General features: G+C 50.3%; 1 protein-coding gene across 6 annotated transcripts in view; it reads left to right on the top strand.

The window, feature by feature from the left end:
• LOC105697045 (ecdysone-induced protein 74EF) overlaps positions 1-18502 on the top strand; it is a 182272-nt gene that overhangs the window by 115136 nt on the left and 48634 nt on the right. Inside the window, exon 1 of one of the 6 annotated variants that reach the window (XM_012420009.2) lies at positions 11909-12219. The exons of the other annotated variants lie outside the window; for them this stretch is intronic. Coding sequence (XP_012275432.1) covers positions 11937-12219 — 283 coding nt within the window. The 5' untranslated portion in view covers positions 11909-11936. Of the gene's footprint in view, positions 1-11908; positions 12220-18502 lie in introns of those variants that run through there. 6 annotated transcript variants of the gene reach the window in all.

The raw sequence follows: 18502 nt of genomic DNA, 5'->3' as shown, positions 1-18502 counted from the left end.
GCCCGAGCGCGGGGAGTTGATTTATTAAACCTCCGCTCGGCGCACGGCGAATCCACTCGGTGTGCCGTAATCCGAATTTAAATGCGTAAACGGGAGACGTGTACCGAGGGGCCGGCATTTTTTCTTTCCTCATTGCGTTTCCGTTCAGCGAACGGGAACGCGGATCGCCCTCTTCGTCGAGACCTCCGTCGACGCAGCGGACGCGTCGTCCCCGGATATAAGAAAGAAATGACGGTACGCGGCAATGACGTTCCTTTTTCGGGACATTTTTCATTCGCGTTCCTAGAATTAACGGAAAAGTAGAATAGACTCCTCTCGGGTGGTTTTTATAGCGAGTTATTTAATTTTCGAATTTCGAGCAAGGATTATTCGAGCCAGTGGACGGGTCACCGTCCAGCGATTGTTGCGTTCTTATTGTTGGTCGGAATTGCAGTTTGCTGTCGCACTAATGAGCAAATAAGTGGACCTCCAGGATCCGGGGGGAGGGCGGAGGTAATTGACCACACGCGAGATAGGCAAAAGTGGCCGACGAACGGAGACCGGCCAACTTTTCGACCGACTGCGGCCTCTTCCCCGAAGGCCAATTAACAATTGCCATGACAACACCTCCGGGTACTCGAGCCACCGGCTGAACCGCTTTCGCCCAAAGGATGCAACGGGTTTAAAATTAACTCTTACGTCCTCTTATGCAGGAGGGGCATTGTTTCGCCCGTTATGCATCGGCCCCCGAGATGCGGACATTCCGGGACCCGAAATCTAAAGAACTCTCTCTCCTCCTCGACGTTCCTTCGTTCGAACTCAAGCTCCCGTTGCCTAATATTCACGACCTAACAAATATACCAATTTCGCAACCTTTTATCAATCAAAGTCAAACATAAGTTAAGAAAAGATAGGTTAAGTTTCGCCGTAACACGTGGCCGCTCCTAATCCATTTCAGCTATTTCACGGGTATTCCGTCTTCCATGCAATACTTTCCCCCTTTCCCTCCGCGATCAGAAAATGATTATCCGTTTCTCCGAAATCGTTCGATCGATCTCTTGCGATTCGAATTTCTGCAATCGCGTTATCAGCCAATCTATAAATATCGGACTCGACCCAGGAATGCGAAGAGTTACCACGCTCATTCAAATTCGCAACTAAGCCCTCTAGATTCCCACCAACAACCGGCGCTTAAAACCCCCCGGACCCCAAGAAAGACCCGAAACCAAAATAACAAAGAAAGAAACATCCCCCGCCCCTTAACCGAGTACCGGTCACGATCTCCGACGCTTAACCCCGCGTAGCCGCACGCCAGCCTCGTAAGCCAAGACGGCTCCTCCGGTTTCGAAGTAAATCCCTGAAACGCCGCTCTTCCTCATACATTCGTTCCCCTCCCTCTGCGTCTCTCTCTCTCTTCCCGCTCGTGGCTGTTCGCTCCAAGCGGGAGGTACCTCCGTCTCCGTCGTCGTTCCCGGGGAACGCCGGGGAAGATTTCGTCGGACTAGCTCGAGTTCCTCGTCCAGTCTCGCATTTTTCTCTCCCCCGCGCAGGCCTTGGGGGGAGAGCCGGCGGGTTGCCGGTCGCATTTTAAAAATAGGCCGACCACGGTGACCAGGATGTGCATCGGAGACTTCTCCGACTTCTTTGGCCGGCGAGGGAAAGAAGGACGGACCGACCGGCAGCAGGAAGGAGGAAGAGAGAAAGAGAGACCGTCGTTACGGGCCGACGGCCGAGGGGGTAAAGGGGGGTGATTACGCCGGCGGAGAGGATCGGCGGCGCTCCCCCCTCCCCCGCGGCGCGCCACCGAGGCGGCCGCACGTATCGCCGTCCTTCTCGCGGAGAGATCGCGAGCGTAAGTGTCGGCGGACTCGGCTGCATAGCTCGCCCGGCCGGGCCGGCGTGCAGTTGCAGCCGTCCGGGGGACCGGCCGAGGGGGGGCGTCGGGGATAGGCCTTGAGAGAGTTCGCTGCACCTCCCGTACGACCCTCCCCCTCCTCCACCTGCGCTCCGCCGCCGCCTCCCCCCTCCGTCCCTCCCCCCGGGCCTTCTCTCTTTCTGGCTTTCCGTCTTTCCGTCCTTCCCGCCTCCCTTCTCCTCTCTTTCGCACTCGCGAGACTCCGACTTCCCCTTTCCGAGTCGTCTGCGCGCGCCGCGCACACGCAACTGCGGGAGCGCGCGCTCGCGCGGACTCGAGGAGAGCGCCGATCCGCCGAACGCCGCGACGCGCGGCCGCACGGCAAGTGTGACACGCTCCGAAAGCGAGACTTATGGCGGGATGGTTATGACCACGCGGACGCGAGTCCGGCCCCCGAGTCGCCGCGAACGTGGGCGGCCGGATTTTCACTTACGCTAGACCCCGACCTTACCTCTCCTTGGGCGCGCGCGAGGGCCGTTCCTCTTCCCGCGGCCCGGGAAGAGGACCGATTTCCCGCTCCGTGGGTGGGTCGCACGAGGGCCGACTTCGAGATCGTGATCTCTTTACCGGGAATTTGCGCCTCTGACTTTGCGCTCGCGATTCTGCGTTCGGAACTTTTTGCCTGAAACTTTGCGGCCTTGATCCGACGTCTCCGACTTCTCGGCGAATTTTCTTTGTAGAATTCCTAGCCTCGGCTTCGCGTCCAAAATTTTGCGTCCTCGACATCACGTCCGCAATTTATCGTCGACGACTCCGCGTCCACTTTTCGTCTACGATTTCGCGTTCTTGATTCCGCGTTCACGAACTGGCGATCTGCATGTTACTTGCAAGACTTCTTGTCCTCGACTTTGCGTCCAAAATTTTGCATCCTTGACTTATTGCGTACGACTTCACGTTTTTGATTCTGTGTTTACAACTATTTCTTCTGGACTTTACTTCCGAAACTTCTTGCCGGCGACTTTTCGTCCAAACTTTGCATCCTCGACTTTCCGTCCGCATCTTGTCTGCGACTTCGCATTCTTGATTTCGCATCCACGACTCTACGTGCAAAACTTCCCGCCCTCGACTCTGCGTCTCCTACTTCGCGTTTGTGAGGCGATCGGCCGCGATCGCCGACGACGACGCGCGCTCCCTCGAACGTGTCGCACTGGGTGGACGGCGCGAACGGTGCGATCCTCTTCTCGGAATTCTCGTCGAGGATGCGATTCTCCCGAGAAGCCGCGTCGTGTTCCTGCGAACCCTGTGGGCGGGTGAGGCGGAAGGGAGAGACACGGACGAAAATGTAACAGGTTTGTGGGCAAAGAGCGATCGGCCCGTCGATATAAAAGCGACGGCGGTTTACTTTTATCGCTGGGAAGGAACGGCGATCCTCGAACGAATGGGTTTTCCTCCGGGAACGAGGATCCTCGCGGTCGTGGTCGCCTCTGGTCGGGGACTCTCCCGAAGGTCTAAACGATCGTTTGGACGCGAACACCGGAACGGCTTGATAATTTACGGTTATCAAGGTCCGCGGCTGATAGGCAACGTTTTCGAAACGTATTTTCCCTAATCTTTGTACAGATTTTTATACATGGAATTAAATGACATAAGCAACTCGTGGGTCTCATTTTTCTGACAGAGTGATTGCGCTCTCGTTGCGCCGATGCAAAAGTCGAAGACGCGACTTTAGCCGCCTTGCGGTGATCGTTTAACCCTCCAGGGGTCGCATATGGGAATTAAGCGACAGAAATAACGCGAACGGCTTCTCGAGGCCACGTGCGACCACTCAAGGGTTAACCGTAGCGTTCGAGGGATCGAAGAGTCCAGATTCCCGGATGACGTGGGCCTCCTGCTGGTTTCTAAATCTTTTGTAACAGCCCCATTTTTTACCATACTATGTTAAATAATGAACCCCGAAAACTGTATTAGAGCCAAGTTCTCTCGGTTTTATAGGTGAATTTTAAACATCTCAAACCAAGTATTGGAATTTAGGAGAAAAAAACATGGAAAAGAAAGGCCACCCACAGACTGAGATGACAACGTGAAATCTCAAATCTTATCGATTGTACTTATTACATATTAAACTATTTATTATTAAGATAAAAACTCTCCACAGCCTCGAAGAGAGAAGAGGCAGATTCGATTCGTCGAGCCAACTTAACATAAGATCTCCAAATCTCGTCGATCGCACTTATTATATATTAACTCATTTATTAAATTGAACCATTTATTATTAAATGAAAAATTCTCCACGACCTCGAATCGAGAAGTGGCAGTCTCGATTCGCCGAGCCAAAGAGCGCGTCCCTGCTCGCGAGGTCTCCCTTCTGGCATCGCGACGGAGACGCGTCGTCGGCTCCTCGATACGTGGGATTAAAGCCGCGTGGGCAGCCGATACGAACTTGGGTTAACCCGGCCGTGCGCCGTGCGGATCGGGAGAATCTTTCCGGTTCTCGCGGATGCCTCGCGAGAGGGTTCCTTCGTGTCCTTGGAAAGTCGAGAGCGCGGGAGTCCTTCGCGCTTGTTTTTCTGCCACCTCCATGGATATCCGTCTGCCGGTCGGTTCGCTCCCTCCCCTCGTTCTCTCTCTCTCGCGCACCCTTCCTCTCTCGTCCCTCCGCGTCCCCCCTTTCGGTCCTTCTATTCCTCTTGTTCCGCCTCCTTGTCCTCCTCATTTTCGCTTCCCCGCTCCCTCTCGTCCTCCCTCGGCCGCGGTCGGGAACCGAAGAGACCGAGCTCTGGAGGGAATCGGCCTCCTCGTCTCGGCGTACGTCATCGGGATTGCCGCGCGCTAATTGGCCGGCGCGAGCGCATGCGCCGTCCGGACCGCGCATGCGCGCCAGCCCTCCGAGCATCCGGGCGCGCGTTATGTTATTATTGATAAACGAAGAGTCGCGGGAGAAACGTGTCGGGGGAAAGTGCGCGTTAGTCGCGGCCTGAATCGTCGACTAATGCGCCTCCTCTTCCTCCTGCCGGCCGTCGAGATATCCGCACCTAACGAGAAATCGACGTGCCGCCCGATGATGGTGGAGCATGCTCGATCCACGGTCCGCCCCGTCGGCCGATGAGCTCGTTATCGCCGTTTTTTCTTCTTTTATTTGCTTCGCACATTTTTCTCCGCGCCGACCCTGCGAACGGCAGACGCTCCACCGGAAGGCGCCGGCTGGAAACAGGGCAGCACTTTCTTTCCCCTCGTTGCAGTTGCCAAGGAAATGCCGACATTCGCTTAGCGAACTCGATTCGCAGCATTATCTCGAGATTTTTGGAAATCCGATTTTTCTTTATCGGGGACACGAAACGTTGACAAATTTTCGTGATATTTTTTTCCTGCTTTTAGCGATATTGTTATCATTCGGGTGATTTTTGGGCCGGCTTTTTGGAGATCCAAGGTACTTCGTGTTGAATCTCCTGGAATGTGAAGAATGGTATATATGAGGCGATTAATTATTTATTTGGTGGCTGTGACGGATCACCCTCTCGGGGAATATTGATTTAAGCAGTGGCGATTTTTCTCACGTTTCACCTTCCAATTTACGAGTTGAGCGATTTAAGCGAATTACCTTCTCATTCTATAAAGCTCTTAAAGGATTAATTTCTCATTCGTCTGACTGGCGGATGTGAATTGAAGTTGGTCGCGGATTCGGAGAGGGCGAGGGACGACCGAGATCGACGTTCGGTCAATCTCTCCAAATACTTTCATGATTTTTCTGGGAAATCGAGGAAAAGGTGACTCACGACGGATGGAAACAGAAATTAGTCTCGCTACCGATTTTGCGGCTCGAATACTTCACGTCTGCCGTCATGGGAGCGTAATGCGCTATCTTCGGAATTCCATTGAAAACGGGAATATTTTTCAGCCGCTTGTTTAACCGGGAGGAGCGTTAAATCGAATCGAAGCAACGCACTTTCATCGCCGACTAAAAATAGCGCTCGCATTTACAAAGGCTTGTTTACGGAAATTAAAGCGCTATTTATGAAGTTGCACGATGCACCCGCAGCGGGAACCGCATTCATCCGCGGAAGAACTTTTGTTCTATTTATTTCTACCTTCTTGCCATGAACCTTGTTGCAAAATCATTTCCATCCGTTTATTACATCCGTGCGCGGATATTCCCTGTTTAACTTGTTCGGTTTATTATCTAGTCTACTAAAAAATTCCAGTGAAATAACACCAAGCTCATTTTAGCTACCATCGACGTTTCGTTTTCCGGGTGGGCGAATTTTGTGATCTAAGGGCATCTTCGAAGCAAAAGTGTGGTCTTAACTCAATAAAAACCTAACCGCCGATTCCTTTTACATTTTTGGAAAGACAATGATAAAGGAAAAGAGCGAATAGAGGGGCTATTCTTTCCCTCTATCCCCTGCCGTTAGACTGTCGCCATATTGTGCCGCCACTTTCACATGAAAAAAGAAAAAGATCGAGAACGTTTTCCTCTCTCTCGTATTCACTGTCTTTACAGTCAGATCAGCGTTCGGAGTCTGTATACGAATACAGAATTATAGAATATCTCTCAAGTCCAACCGTGTCATTATTGAGTAGACAACGAAAAGGAAGGAGAGCGAACAGCGGAGCCATGATTCCGCCTTGGAGCTGAGCAGAGCGCGACGTTACCGACGCTGATTAGAAATCGGAGCGCCGTTTTCCTAGAGCAGGTATCGTCGCGTCCACCGTGGACGTCCGAGAGTCGTCGCAGTTTCCTCTCTCTCGCTCTTTCTCCCATCAGGTTAGTCTCCGCGTGCCTCGAGTGGTTTTTGCGCGAAAATAACTCGCCGACGACCGGTCCCACGGGGAAGCTCTGCCCGCTGCGGCGACCGATTCCGCGTACACGGCGTGTACAGGGCGTACCACCGCAGCGACCTTCGCGAGCGCGATGACGCCTCGAATGGGAGAGAGAAAAAAAAAATTAGAAAAGGGGGTTGCCTCCTTCCTGGCCGCCTGATTCCGCGTAGCCCATCGGCGTGGATCTTGACGAGTCGCTTCAAGGCCGGGCGCTACTTCGCTTTGTCCGCGATTACAGCCCGATTACGGACTCCCGCGTTGCATTAATCACGAAAGGGACTGATTGACCAGGGTGTTTTAAACTTTGTTTTCCCGCTCAGCCTCGGGCGCTGTTTTTGCCCCAGGTACGTGACGGCCTTCGGACCTACGAAAATAAACGACCGTTCATGGGGCTCTCGTTGCTGCGAGACGACGCGGCCAAGAGCTTATCGCGAGCGTACGCGCATTGCTTCATTATATGCCAGAATATAGACGTAAGGTGGTACACGCGATTAAGACTACTCGTGTCAACGTCCCTACTTCCTTGTGTTCTAATCGTTCACCGGGAGATTCATTCCTACACGCTGAAAGAGAATTCACTGTCATACTAAGTATTGTTACTTGTGCAACGAATGTGAACCCTTGAAGATGAGCCTGCAAAACTTTTGTCCAGAAACATTCTTGTTATATCGAGGACAATAAACCGATTACTTCATTGGAGCAAAGTAAATTCTATTCATAGTTGCAACATTTTTTTCTAGCAACAACAAATTGTATATCGCGAATTCGTTTGAATAGGGACAACGATATTTTTTTTAACCGTTACGGCAAATTCATTCGCTAATTTAGCAAACATTTTTTCTAAAGAGAGCTCTCCAATCGTTACATCTACGATTCGACGTAATTGCAAACATTTTTGTTGTTGGTGCGGTAATGCATTAAGTGCAAAACTTTATCAGGAATGCTGGTGCTAAAAGTACAAACGTCCTTTCTTCCGTGGAGTCGCTGAATACATGAAAGTTTTCCTCTGGATAACGAAATGATCTTCCTGCTCCTTGGTCCACCTGTTAAGTAAGGTCAGATCTACTTACACCCCCGCACACATTTCACAAAATCTTGAATATGTATGGTGCACGTTATGCCGCGAATACCTCGGTTAACGAGGAGAATTACACGTGTAATAATCGGCACTTTTTCAAATAATAAAATGCATATTATCTAAATTTCCATACTCACCTTCCCAGTTAACTTTGCCAATTGATTGACTTTAAACATTACCATGTAACGATTCAATTTATATAAGCCTTATTCAGGAGGAGCGTGAAGGCGGGAAAGTAATCAGCGTCGATCTGCTATCGGCAGAAAATTCCCTGGAAAGATTTCCAGACGATAACTCGGCAAATAACGCTTACACGAGGTAGGCCAAAACGAGTACCCAGAAAGCAACACCTGCTGCACAGCTTCCGCTCGGTGACACGGATTTCGGAACACTCGGCACCGCCGATGGTCAATTTCGACCGGTGGCGAAATCGAATTCGCAGGTATCAAAGGAGGTCGGCCGCGCTTCGGTTTCGCAAGCATTGCGTGTCGCGCACGCACGCCCGGCGCGGCCGTGAGCGTGCGATTTCCGAGAAGCTATCGCGCGCACACCCAATCGAGATATCGGCGACTAATCGAGCGTTTGGTCGCGCGAGTCTCGCCTCCATCTTTTCCTGCCGCCGCGTTTACTCGCATTCGCGCATCGCAATCGGCCAGAACGAGGGTGGGCGCGTCAAAGGGACCGCAATCTAATGCAAATCACGATCGGAGTGCCCAGAATTTCTCTAGAAGTCGCCACTTCCACCATAAGCTGTCGCCAGATCGAAGCAAAACTCGCGGAATAATAAAATTAAACTCTAAAGGCTATTTAAAATACTGTTATAGTGATAATATGCCAAGATAATGAAATCTCTGTTCCAGCTGTACATTTTTAATATATAATGTTAATAGTAATAATTGCACAGATAATTCGGAGCAAAACCCAGTAACGTAATGTGACTTTATCGCGTGTCGATCATTTTTTATAAGTCCTCTTCGATTTGAGGCAGCACCTTGTTAGAGTACCTCTCGTTTGTAACCAAGGAATTTGTTTATACTATTATACATTTACGGATAGTAGGTTATGTCGCATGGTTAATATTTGAATATTTCGGGTTGTTTTCAGTGTTTTCTTCGTTAAAAATAAAAAAAATGGTAACATCGACAAAAATTAAGCTAATCGATGATTAAAATCCAATGTTTGGTAACCATCTGAAGTTGGGCGATTAACTCTGATCAAGTGCTAAATAATCTTTGATAATGGATTTTAAGGTTCTCGGGGCAACCGGCCCTTAAGATCGGCCAATTTGTGACAAATCATTAATTCTGGACACTTGCGATGAATATCGAGTAGAATCGTTGGGATAAAAAGGAGCGCCATCGCCGATTGGTCTGCCGCGACGATCGTTGCCGTCTACGATTTCGCGACTAGTAATCCGATTCCTCGACCGATAATCGATCATCTCGAGTCCTGGCGCGTTGCGTCAATCGGCATAGGAATCGATCGGTTTGCCGAGACTCGGCGGAAAGACTCGATTCGTCGCGCGGGAAGTTCCTCGACCAGGAACTCGAGATTTCCGAGAAGCTCTTTTCGAGCTGTTGTGACGACATCGCCGACGTAAGATCGAACAATAATCGAGCGGTCAATCGGCGCGATGTCGCGTTATCGCGTTTTCCCGCGCGCGAGCGCACATGAAGTATCACCTATCGAGATATTCAACTCGACTTCTTTTTTTACGAGGAAATTTCAAGCACGGTTTAAGTACGAGTTAATGGGTCAATTATGCGCCGAAGTATCGCGATTACGCCCGACGACTGATTTCGAAGGTACCCAAAGCGATTGCTTATGGTGTCAACGATAACACTTAGTATTTTAATTAAGTCATTCGGTCAATGGCAATGATGAATTAATTGTTGAAGGCAAAAATCGTTGACTCACAAAATCCATTGTTCGAATGTTAACGAATCAAATAATTCACGGCCACGGAATAATATGGTCTCATTGACATTTGTATTTTTAGCACACGGTGCAGTTAAGGATAATTCCTGGTGAATTCGAGACGGACAAGAATCAGAAACAGGTGTTTTCGATAAAAGAAAAATACATATATGACGTTTTCTCAAATAATACCTTAACTACAACATTTGTACGACTGTCAGAAATGCATTTATTAATCCAGGTCAGGGCACTATTTCCGGCAACGGTATAGGTGTTAATTCTCGATATTTGCATACACATCGCGAAAGGGAAACAGGAGAGAATAGGAAAAGTGGGAAAGTGAAAGAAATGAGGGAAAAGTAAAGTTTATTGAATATACATAAGTCAATGGGTTATGAGTAACGGAAACGGGACGCAGAGAGAGAAACTGTATTCGTTGCCCTGGTTTTCGTACCAATTTAATTTACAGAAAAAGCCGCGATATTAAAAGAGAACGAACAGGAGGAAAACCTGTCGTCTCGCGGTCTGATTGCACCTGCGTCGAGACGCTGCCTGCGACCGGGATAATACGTTGCGACGTCACGACGCTTCCGGTCGAATACCCGTTCCTACTTTCGCCTGTGAACGTCTGGGCGTCGCGTCCCGCTGGGATCCACCTCTCCAACTCGACATTCGGAAAATAAATAACGGCCGAACATCGTTGCAAACCTGGAAACGATCACTCGTTGCAATTCGGACAGCGTTCGGTACCTGTTACATCGATCAGAAGTTGGCATTTATTTTTATTGATTCAACAATTATCGTTAATAAATCAAATAGCCATTTCGATAAAACCTGCTACACCTACCGATTTATGCCCGTGATAATATTTCGACGTTAACGAAACAAATGAAAAATAAAAAATAATAAACTTAAATCTACTTCATCCCGATCCCCGTGCGCGACCTGTTCCTCGTATCGCATAAAGCCCGAGGAACGAGGACAATACGTCACGATCGGGATCTCTCGCAAGTCCGCCGGCGCGGTCTACGCGTCCTTTTTCTTCAGAAAAAACGATCGCGTTACTCATTTCCTGCACGAAGCCGGCGATTCGCGTCCATACTTAAAAGCTGTCCGTTCCCGGCAGGCCGCCTCAAGGTGAACGAAAAGAGACAGGAAGCGAGGGAAGACGTTCTCCCGCCGGAAGCGACTTCGGCGGCGGTCGCGCGGCGCGCGAGCGCGGAGGCGCGAGGCCTCGGCGGCCGTCCTACCCCAACACCGAGGAGAGATCTTCCCCCGCGGTCGCCTCCGCGGAGGGCTCGGGCGCGTTGGGGTAGGCAAGGGGAGACGGAGCGGCTGTCGCGAGCGCCGGGCCGCGACTGTGCGCCGACCGCCGGCGCTCGCCTCGGCGCGGGAGGGGGCCGCGCTCCCGCGGGCCGAAAGTCGGCGGAGACGGCCGAGCGCGGCCGAATCTCGGTTTCGCCCGCTCGGCCGTCGGGTCCGCGCGCGCGAGCCCGGAGTAGTGAACGAGCTCGGACTAGCGGGCTACCCCGAGCGAGCGACCCTGGTTCGGAGTCAGTCAGTGTGCCACCGGCGAGCGTCAGTGGGCGCCTCCTCGCACGGCGCGCGGTGCTCGCTCGCTCAGGCGCTGCCTCACGACCCCCTCTCTTTCCCTCGCGGCGCGGCCCTCTCTCTCCCTCGGCGCGACCGCGCTCTCGCTCGCTCCCTGCGCGCGGCTCGGCGCTCGCCGCCCCACCGGCGCGCGAGAGGACGTAAACACTCGAGGTTAGGCCGCCGCACCGAGAGGACCCCCGAAGACGAGTCCGCGCGGCCTGCGCCGCACGCGAGAACGGACCCGAGCCACGCGGCGCCGGAACGCTCGCGGAGCCGCGCATCCTCGAGCCGGACCCGGAGGACGACCGGAAGCAGCGACGCCTTATCGCGGCCGCGCGCGATAGTCGACCGCGCGCTTTCGGACGATAAGCGGCACGAGCCTCGGGAGTCGACCGCGTCGCGCGAGAGGTGCCGGCAGAGTGACCGTGTCGCCCACCCCGACCGGCATGCCCCGGTGAGCGCGCGCGGGCTACCGGAAGCGACGCGGCGGGATGTCGGCGGTGCAGTTAGCGGTGCCGCGGTAGAGGTCAAGGCTCCGTCGTGTCTACTTTCGGGGGAGGGCTGGCGGAGGCGGAGGCAGGGGAGGCGCCGCCGGCCACGAGGCGCGGGAGGGGAGAAGAGGGAATTTCGGCTACGGCCGGCGAGGGCTCCTATAGTGCCTCGCGAACCAGGAAGCGGCGCGCCCGGCCTCTCGAGATGCTCGAGGAACAGCCGCTCGACCTGAGCGTCCGCGTCGGCGACTACGCCGAGTTCGCCCCCTCGCCCGGCGACCGCGACCGGGAGCGCAAGGACGCCGACGAGTTCGGCGACGCCGCGCTCAGGCTCGCCGTCGGTGCCAACGAGTACTCCCAGGGCGACCGCACCTGCTCCGAGGACTCGGATGACTCCTGTTCCGACAACAACCGCAAGGACCCCGCGCGGTCTCGCGCCAGGCCGCCCGGGACCAAGCCCTACAAGAAGAACCTCATGCGGCGATACCGTGAGTCCATGGATTTCCTGACCTTAACCTCCGCGCCGTCCAGCGCTCGAGTGATATCGGTGTCGGGAAGGGATTAGGCCGCGCTCCGGACTAAACCCCGAGATGCTCCGCTTAAGTCGAAGCCGTGGACGGCTCCCGACCGAGGAAACCACGAGACGGTTTAAACTTTAAACCCTTTTCCATTAACGAGCAATGAACTTAGATACGATTCTCTTCTAGTATTCGTTAAGTATCATCGGGATAATATTGCGACCGATCGGTAAATTTTGGCCCGAGCTCGGGGCATCCCTCTAATATCCGACCCTGGTCATGATTTAAACTGTATGTATCGCGTATATAAGTAAAGAATCTCTTTTAAGAAGATTTTGTCAAATTAATTCGGCTTTGTTAGGAATGTCTCTAATTTGATACGCGAATTAAAGGACGATGGTCGATGTAGGCACGAGCGTGTACGTAAAATTGAGATAAATGGAGAAATAGAGATTGTACCGCCATTAGGCTACGCATAATATACTAAACGTGGAAAGGAGAACGATGCTTCCGAGAAAGTACCGAGAGGATTTCCGACCGCGGAAAGTTCGAGACACTCTATACCTTTTTCTAATAACGAATGTCGCATACATATTTAACCCTTTGTTCTCCAATATCGAGGTCGACTCAACGTTAATAGGGTGATTGCTGAAATCAGGACCGCGAAGGTTGGAAAGAATTTTTTTCCGTACGTTTTAAAGGAAAGAAACGCATTTCGTTCTGAAACTTTTTTTAGTGACGTTCCAAATATTCCCACGCGTGGGTTTGGGGAAAAGTTCATCTTTCGGGTACGATCTTCTCTGTTCGGTGTCATGGATATCGAAGCGTTCTATTCCCATTTAGGTGTAACGTTCTTATTCTGGTCGCAGATAGGACCCGAGCACTCGATCTTGTACCGGTTGAATTTTTCCCTCGATTTAATTGATCTTCGGGTTGATACGTATAGACGTGCATAAGTTATATTGGCTCGACGCCGGTTTTTTAATTCTAACGGTAGATATAGCTTGGGATAAAATCGAGGGACGATGCAGGAAGAACGAGCACCCTTGGATGCGTTTATATTGCACGTGTCTCTTATCATCGATCGCATTATCGGCGAAAATATAGATAAAAACTCGTTGCGAAGAAGTGCCATCGAATTCGTCGTTAATTTCATATTTGGCGTATTTTTATCGCGATTTTGGACGATTTCTGGGAGACCACTTTTGACTCCTGGAAATTTCTTACTGATTTCTGGCAATTTCTTGGGATTTTTAGAAATTTGTAGCAATGTTTGGCAATTTCTGGCAATTTCTTGCGAGTTCGTGAGGCATCCACGGTTTAGTGTCATTGTTAAACGCACGAAAATAGATCGGGTCATAGGCGGAAGGAATTCTTTCGCGGGTCATTGTAAATTTCAGCCACGTGTGATGCGAGCGGAAGCCCAATCGTAGTGGCCCCGTACGAATCGGGTGTCCTGCACGGCGTTACAACCCGAGAGGACGTGACGAGTCGCATTAAACTTTCGGTGTCGGTGCCGAATGTCCACCGGACAATTGCCAATTGCTCAATGCCCTTGGATGCCGAACGGAAGCCTCGTCTTTTGTGATCTCCTCGGCCACCCCGGAATTCCGCGATATCCGAAATCTTCAATTTAAAGATTCATGTTTTTCGGTTTTTCAAGCATCTCGATGGTGCACCGGGAACGTCAAATCGAGAAGTCAAGGTTTCTGAACTCTTTTTTCTTTTGACACGGTCTGGTCGACGCTGCTAAAGGTGACTATTTGAGAAATTGTCCACGTTAATGTAGGTATTTCAGTTTCAAGACGACTTCCGGATGGCACCGGATGTCTCTTTCCGCAATTTAAGGATCCGGTCTGACTCAAATTCCCGGATAACTCCGGCTAGGGGTCGAATAAATAAATCCGATTATTTAAAAACTTCATTTTTTGTCGGTTTCTTGAGTAACTCGAAGGAGCCTCATTCGTTGTGAAGTTACGATGCACGGATTCCAAGACTCGGTTGATTTGAAAATCCGGCCTGATTGTTATTCTTAGATGGCACCGAATTTCGTTTTCCACGTGCTAATAATTCAATTTGACTCAAGTTCCTTGACGGCGTGGTTTTTTTTGTATTGAATTTCAAATGTAGCTATTTAAAGATTCCACTTTTTTCGGATTTTGGAGTAGGTACCTCCAAGAAGCACCAGGAACTTCATCCGGCGTGGAGTCGGGTCGCCCTGATTCCGTGAGATCCCCTTGTAGATCTGGTTGATTTAAAGATCCGGCCTGATTCGGGCGCCGACACCGGATTTCGCTTTCCGCGATTTAAAGATCCGGCCTGACTCGAGTTCCCTAATGCCTGGAATCGAATCGATTTCTCGGAGCCCTGAAGAGGCCTCGCCGTGGCGGCGAACGCGGAAGCCCGATTTATCGAGCCCGTACCCGAGGCATACGCCGGGAATCGGCTCGGCGTTCCCGGCACTCGCATTATCATCTCTTAAGATAGGATCTTCTGCTTCGCCTGCGCGACTGTTCGCGCCAACCTGAGAGCCGTACGATTTATCGCCGCGAGACGCTCTCTCGGGGGGAAGTCTTCCTCCAGGCGTAGGAAGATCTCGAAGAAAAACGGGAATCGTGCCTCGAAACCCTGAATGTTCGTCCACTAAGTCAACGATCGACATTTTCAGTACCATGCATATTTTTGAGAATTTTTTTTAATCTCTTTTACGCCTTTTCACGCTCCCTCTTACGCTGATCGACCTAAGCCGAGTCCAAGAATTTGCCGGCGCCGGTGCCAGGAATTTTGACCATGCGATTCTCTATACGGTCCAATCTAAGCACAGTTGTTTTTTTCTCCATTCACTCCGCGTGCATCGAGCTAACCTAATTACAAGGTGTTTGCTTTTACGCGTTGCATGCATAACAAATGTGCCTCTTCACCTGTCGTGGGCAATACAACCGAGACGTGTAGGTGGTACGTTTCAAGTGCGACGTATATCCGAGGGACCTTCTTTCTCTTAAGCGTATCTGGGGTGAAAAATTGATATCGGAAAAGTGTGCTCCCAGGACGTTTCAAAACCTAAAAATACGCTCCACATGTGTCCGATTTAATTTCACTCAAGGTATCGCTTCTCCCTCGTGAATATTGTCTCGCATTCTGGGTATGGTACGAAATAAATGAAGAAAAAAGAAATGGGAAAAGAGGGGAGCGGAGAAAAAGTCGGGCCCAGATTTCGTGTACGAGATTATTCCGAGCTAATTGGGACGATTCGGGTCTTCGTAACTCTTGCTCCGTCGCCGCCGTTGTAAATTCGCCCGATAAAAGTCCATTACGCAAGTCGGCGATTCGGCGAAGGTCGACGAATCGAGGAACCGAAAGTCGACGGAAACGTGAATTTCGTCGGTCCATCTTGCGAGATGCCTTTTTTTTTTATTTCCGTCGACGATAGTACCTGTGACCTGCCTCAACCCCCGACGGAATTAGTCCGACTATCTCTGCCTCGCTCTGGCCTTCGGGCTCTCTCGCTCCTTCATCTCCTCTTCCGCGAATCTTTATCGCTCCGACTTATTCCTCCCGCTATCTACTTTTCTCGGATCCAGTGTTTTCTTTTTTTTTTCTCCCCGAAGGTTTCGACACATCTTAATCTCCCGGCCGTTTTATTTCATTGCCCAAGCGTCTCGGGCCGAATTTGCAAAATTAAGTGGAACGACTCTTTCGCCTTTCCTTCCGCGAAGGCTTTTTCGGGCCAGAAGAGAGAGGTGTGGTTTTTTCCCTCATTTCTCGTTCTTTTATTCTTTCTCTTTTTTTGAGGGCTTGACGAAAGAGAGGATGCGGAAAAAGGCGCATGTTCCGCAGTGGTCCCTTTGGAGCTTGTAGCCCAACGTGGAATGGCTTTGGAGAAAGTCTCGTTGATATTTCCGAAAAACGTCCCCCTCATTTCCCTTTCGCAGCCCACGGAAATTTTCCCTCCGGGATGCTTTTCACGGACCCAAACTTTCTCGTGGCGCTCGAGACAACGTGGGTAAACTTTCTCTAAGGTGCACAAGGGCACCGAGACGATTTTCTCAAAATTCGAGGAGGAAGCGTACAGGGTACCCTCGAAATTGACGAGCCGTGTCGGACTTTCTAAAGTATGTTTCTGCCGTCGTGAACTCGTACGTGCTTACTCGACGTGCAATTGTATGGCGTTGCGAGGACCGACTGCACTCTTGCACTTTCGTCATCCGATCACTTTCAATCGGTTATGAATATCTACCGTCAGGGTGTAACTCAATTATACCGGCGCGCTTTTTCGTCGCTGTTTTACGTTATTATCCTGATCCTGATCGTCCTTGGGGTGACAGAACTTAACAGGACATGAGTTTGCGCATTTCTTTTATTAACAGCGTAATGTTATCTCGGTAGATATTAATACTCCTCTTACCGGAAACGCATTGATCGGCTTTGCGGTACTCGTTGTCACCGACTAATTCGAAATTCGCTGATAGAATGATAGATATCGGTAAATGACACGAAAAATTCGACCCTCGATCTCAGCAAAGAGACGCCGTCTCTTTCACGTTTCACTTTTGGAAGCATGAAAGCATCTGATCGCTTCGCTCAACTTTGACAAAGAGACGCCGTTCCTTCTTCGTTTCACTTTTGAAAGCATGGACGCATCCGATCGTTTCTTATCGTTTAAAAATTCGCTGACATTTCAGGTGGAAAATAAATAACTGACAGGCGGATTTGGAATCAATGTCTAAGACGGTCGAAGCCATTTTATGCCGAAATAAAAAGCCACCTTATACTTAAATAAAAAAAAAGAACGTTCTTACATGCGGATATGAATATGAATATATTAGTATTTGGCGCGAACTCTGCCGATTTCTCCGATCGCTAACTGGGATGTGTTCTGATCGAAAATGATTAATTTAATTACTCTTTATTAGTAATCTTTCTCCTCACATTTCTGCTTTATTGTGCCGTTCGTTGTTGGTATAACAATATATAACGTGACATGACTTATATTGCTTAATAACACTGTAACGAAATCTCAAACTCTGCTATGTTTCAGTTAACAGTGACAAATAGACCACTTTATACACTTCAGTTTTCAAAGTATTCACTGACCGATTAGAGAAGAAAAAAAGAAAGGGGAATCAAAGTTAAGGCCAAATCTTCCGATAACCTTCGATGCACTTCTTGAGTCGAAAAAGTCGACTCGAGGAGGAAAATTCGCTAATCTCGAATTCTGTTAATATTGACACGCCGATTAAGCTCTCGTAATAATTTACAATCTCGTCCGAGGCCGTCACACGAATAAACGTTCAAGAGCATCTGGATGCCAGAGGTTTTTACCCGGTAGCACACGTACCGCGGCAAAAAGCGTGAAGGGGGTAAACATTTTTTATCACCGACTTTTCCGCCCTCGTCTTCTGGCCTTTTCCTCGATCGTAGACTTTCGGTGACAAAAAAAGTGCCTTTTATCGAGAAAGTACCGTTTTGGGACGGGGCGAAACCCTTTCCCTACATTCAGAAAGGGGGAAGAGAAAGGGGCTTTTCTCTCTCTTCCTCCCTCTTTCTACCTTTTTCTCCCTCTTTCCCCCCCTTTTCGTGGGCGGTTTGGGTATACCCGGCTCCCGTTTGACTTTCCGGCTTCTGCGGTCTCTCTCTCTTTCCCCTGAAAAGGGAAATGTAACCTTCGCCAGGTAAAGCCAGCTACTCCCCTGGAATATAAATTCATGTTTACGAGGGTCGTCCCCTCGGTAGCGACAGTCCTTACCGACGTCGGGATCCTCCTCGACAACGACCGTCCTGACAACCGCTAATTGTCAATTGCCATAATTGTGACCGTGGTCTGCGAGGCGCGACTTTTGGCCTCCTCCTAAACGGCTCCTTGAAAAGTGCCCAGGGCAGAGGAAGGGACCGGGGTAATTAATTCCTGAAAATTTATTCGCCGCATTTGAGCGAGCTCGATCTCTTAAAGTTACATCCATGTCGCTTCCTTCGAAGTCCTTTCTTCCCGTTCTGGACCGTACTGCGCCTTGAAGAAGCAACAGGTCGATTTCGATGCGATATCGGGATCTCGCAGGAAGACGGAAAGAGAGCTAATGGAAAGAGACCATTCCGTGCCAAGTATTAAAATCTCCTCAGCCGCCGCATCTTAATCGACCTTCTGATAGGGAAAAAGACGAAAATGAGAATATCGAGCCTGGAAAGTGAAACGATTGCAGGGAAATCATCTTTCCTGATAAATGTAATCGACGGAGATGCAGCCTCATTTTACATA

The sequence above is a fragment of the Orussus abietinus genome, unplaced genomic scaffold (assembly GCF_000612105.2).
Source record: "Orussus abietinus isolate OABI.00-Male unplaced genomic scaffold, Oabi_2.0 scaffold153, whole genome shotgun sequence".
Lineage (NCBI taxonomy): Eukaryota > Metazoa > Arthropoda > Insecta > Hymenoptera > Orussidae > Orussus > Orussus abietinus.
This window is presented reverse-complemented; position numbering and strand designations above follow the sequence as displayed.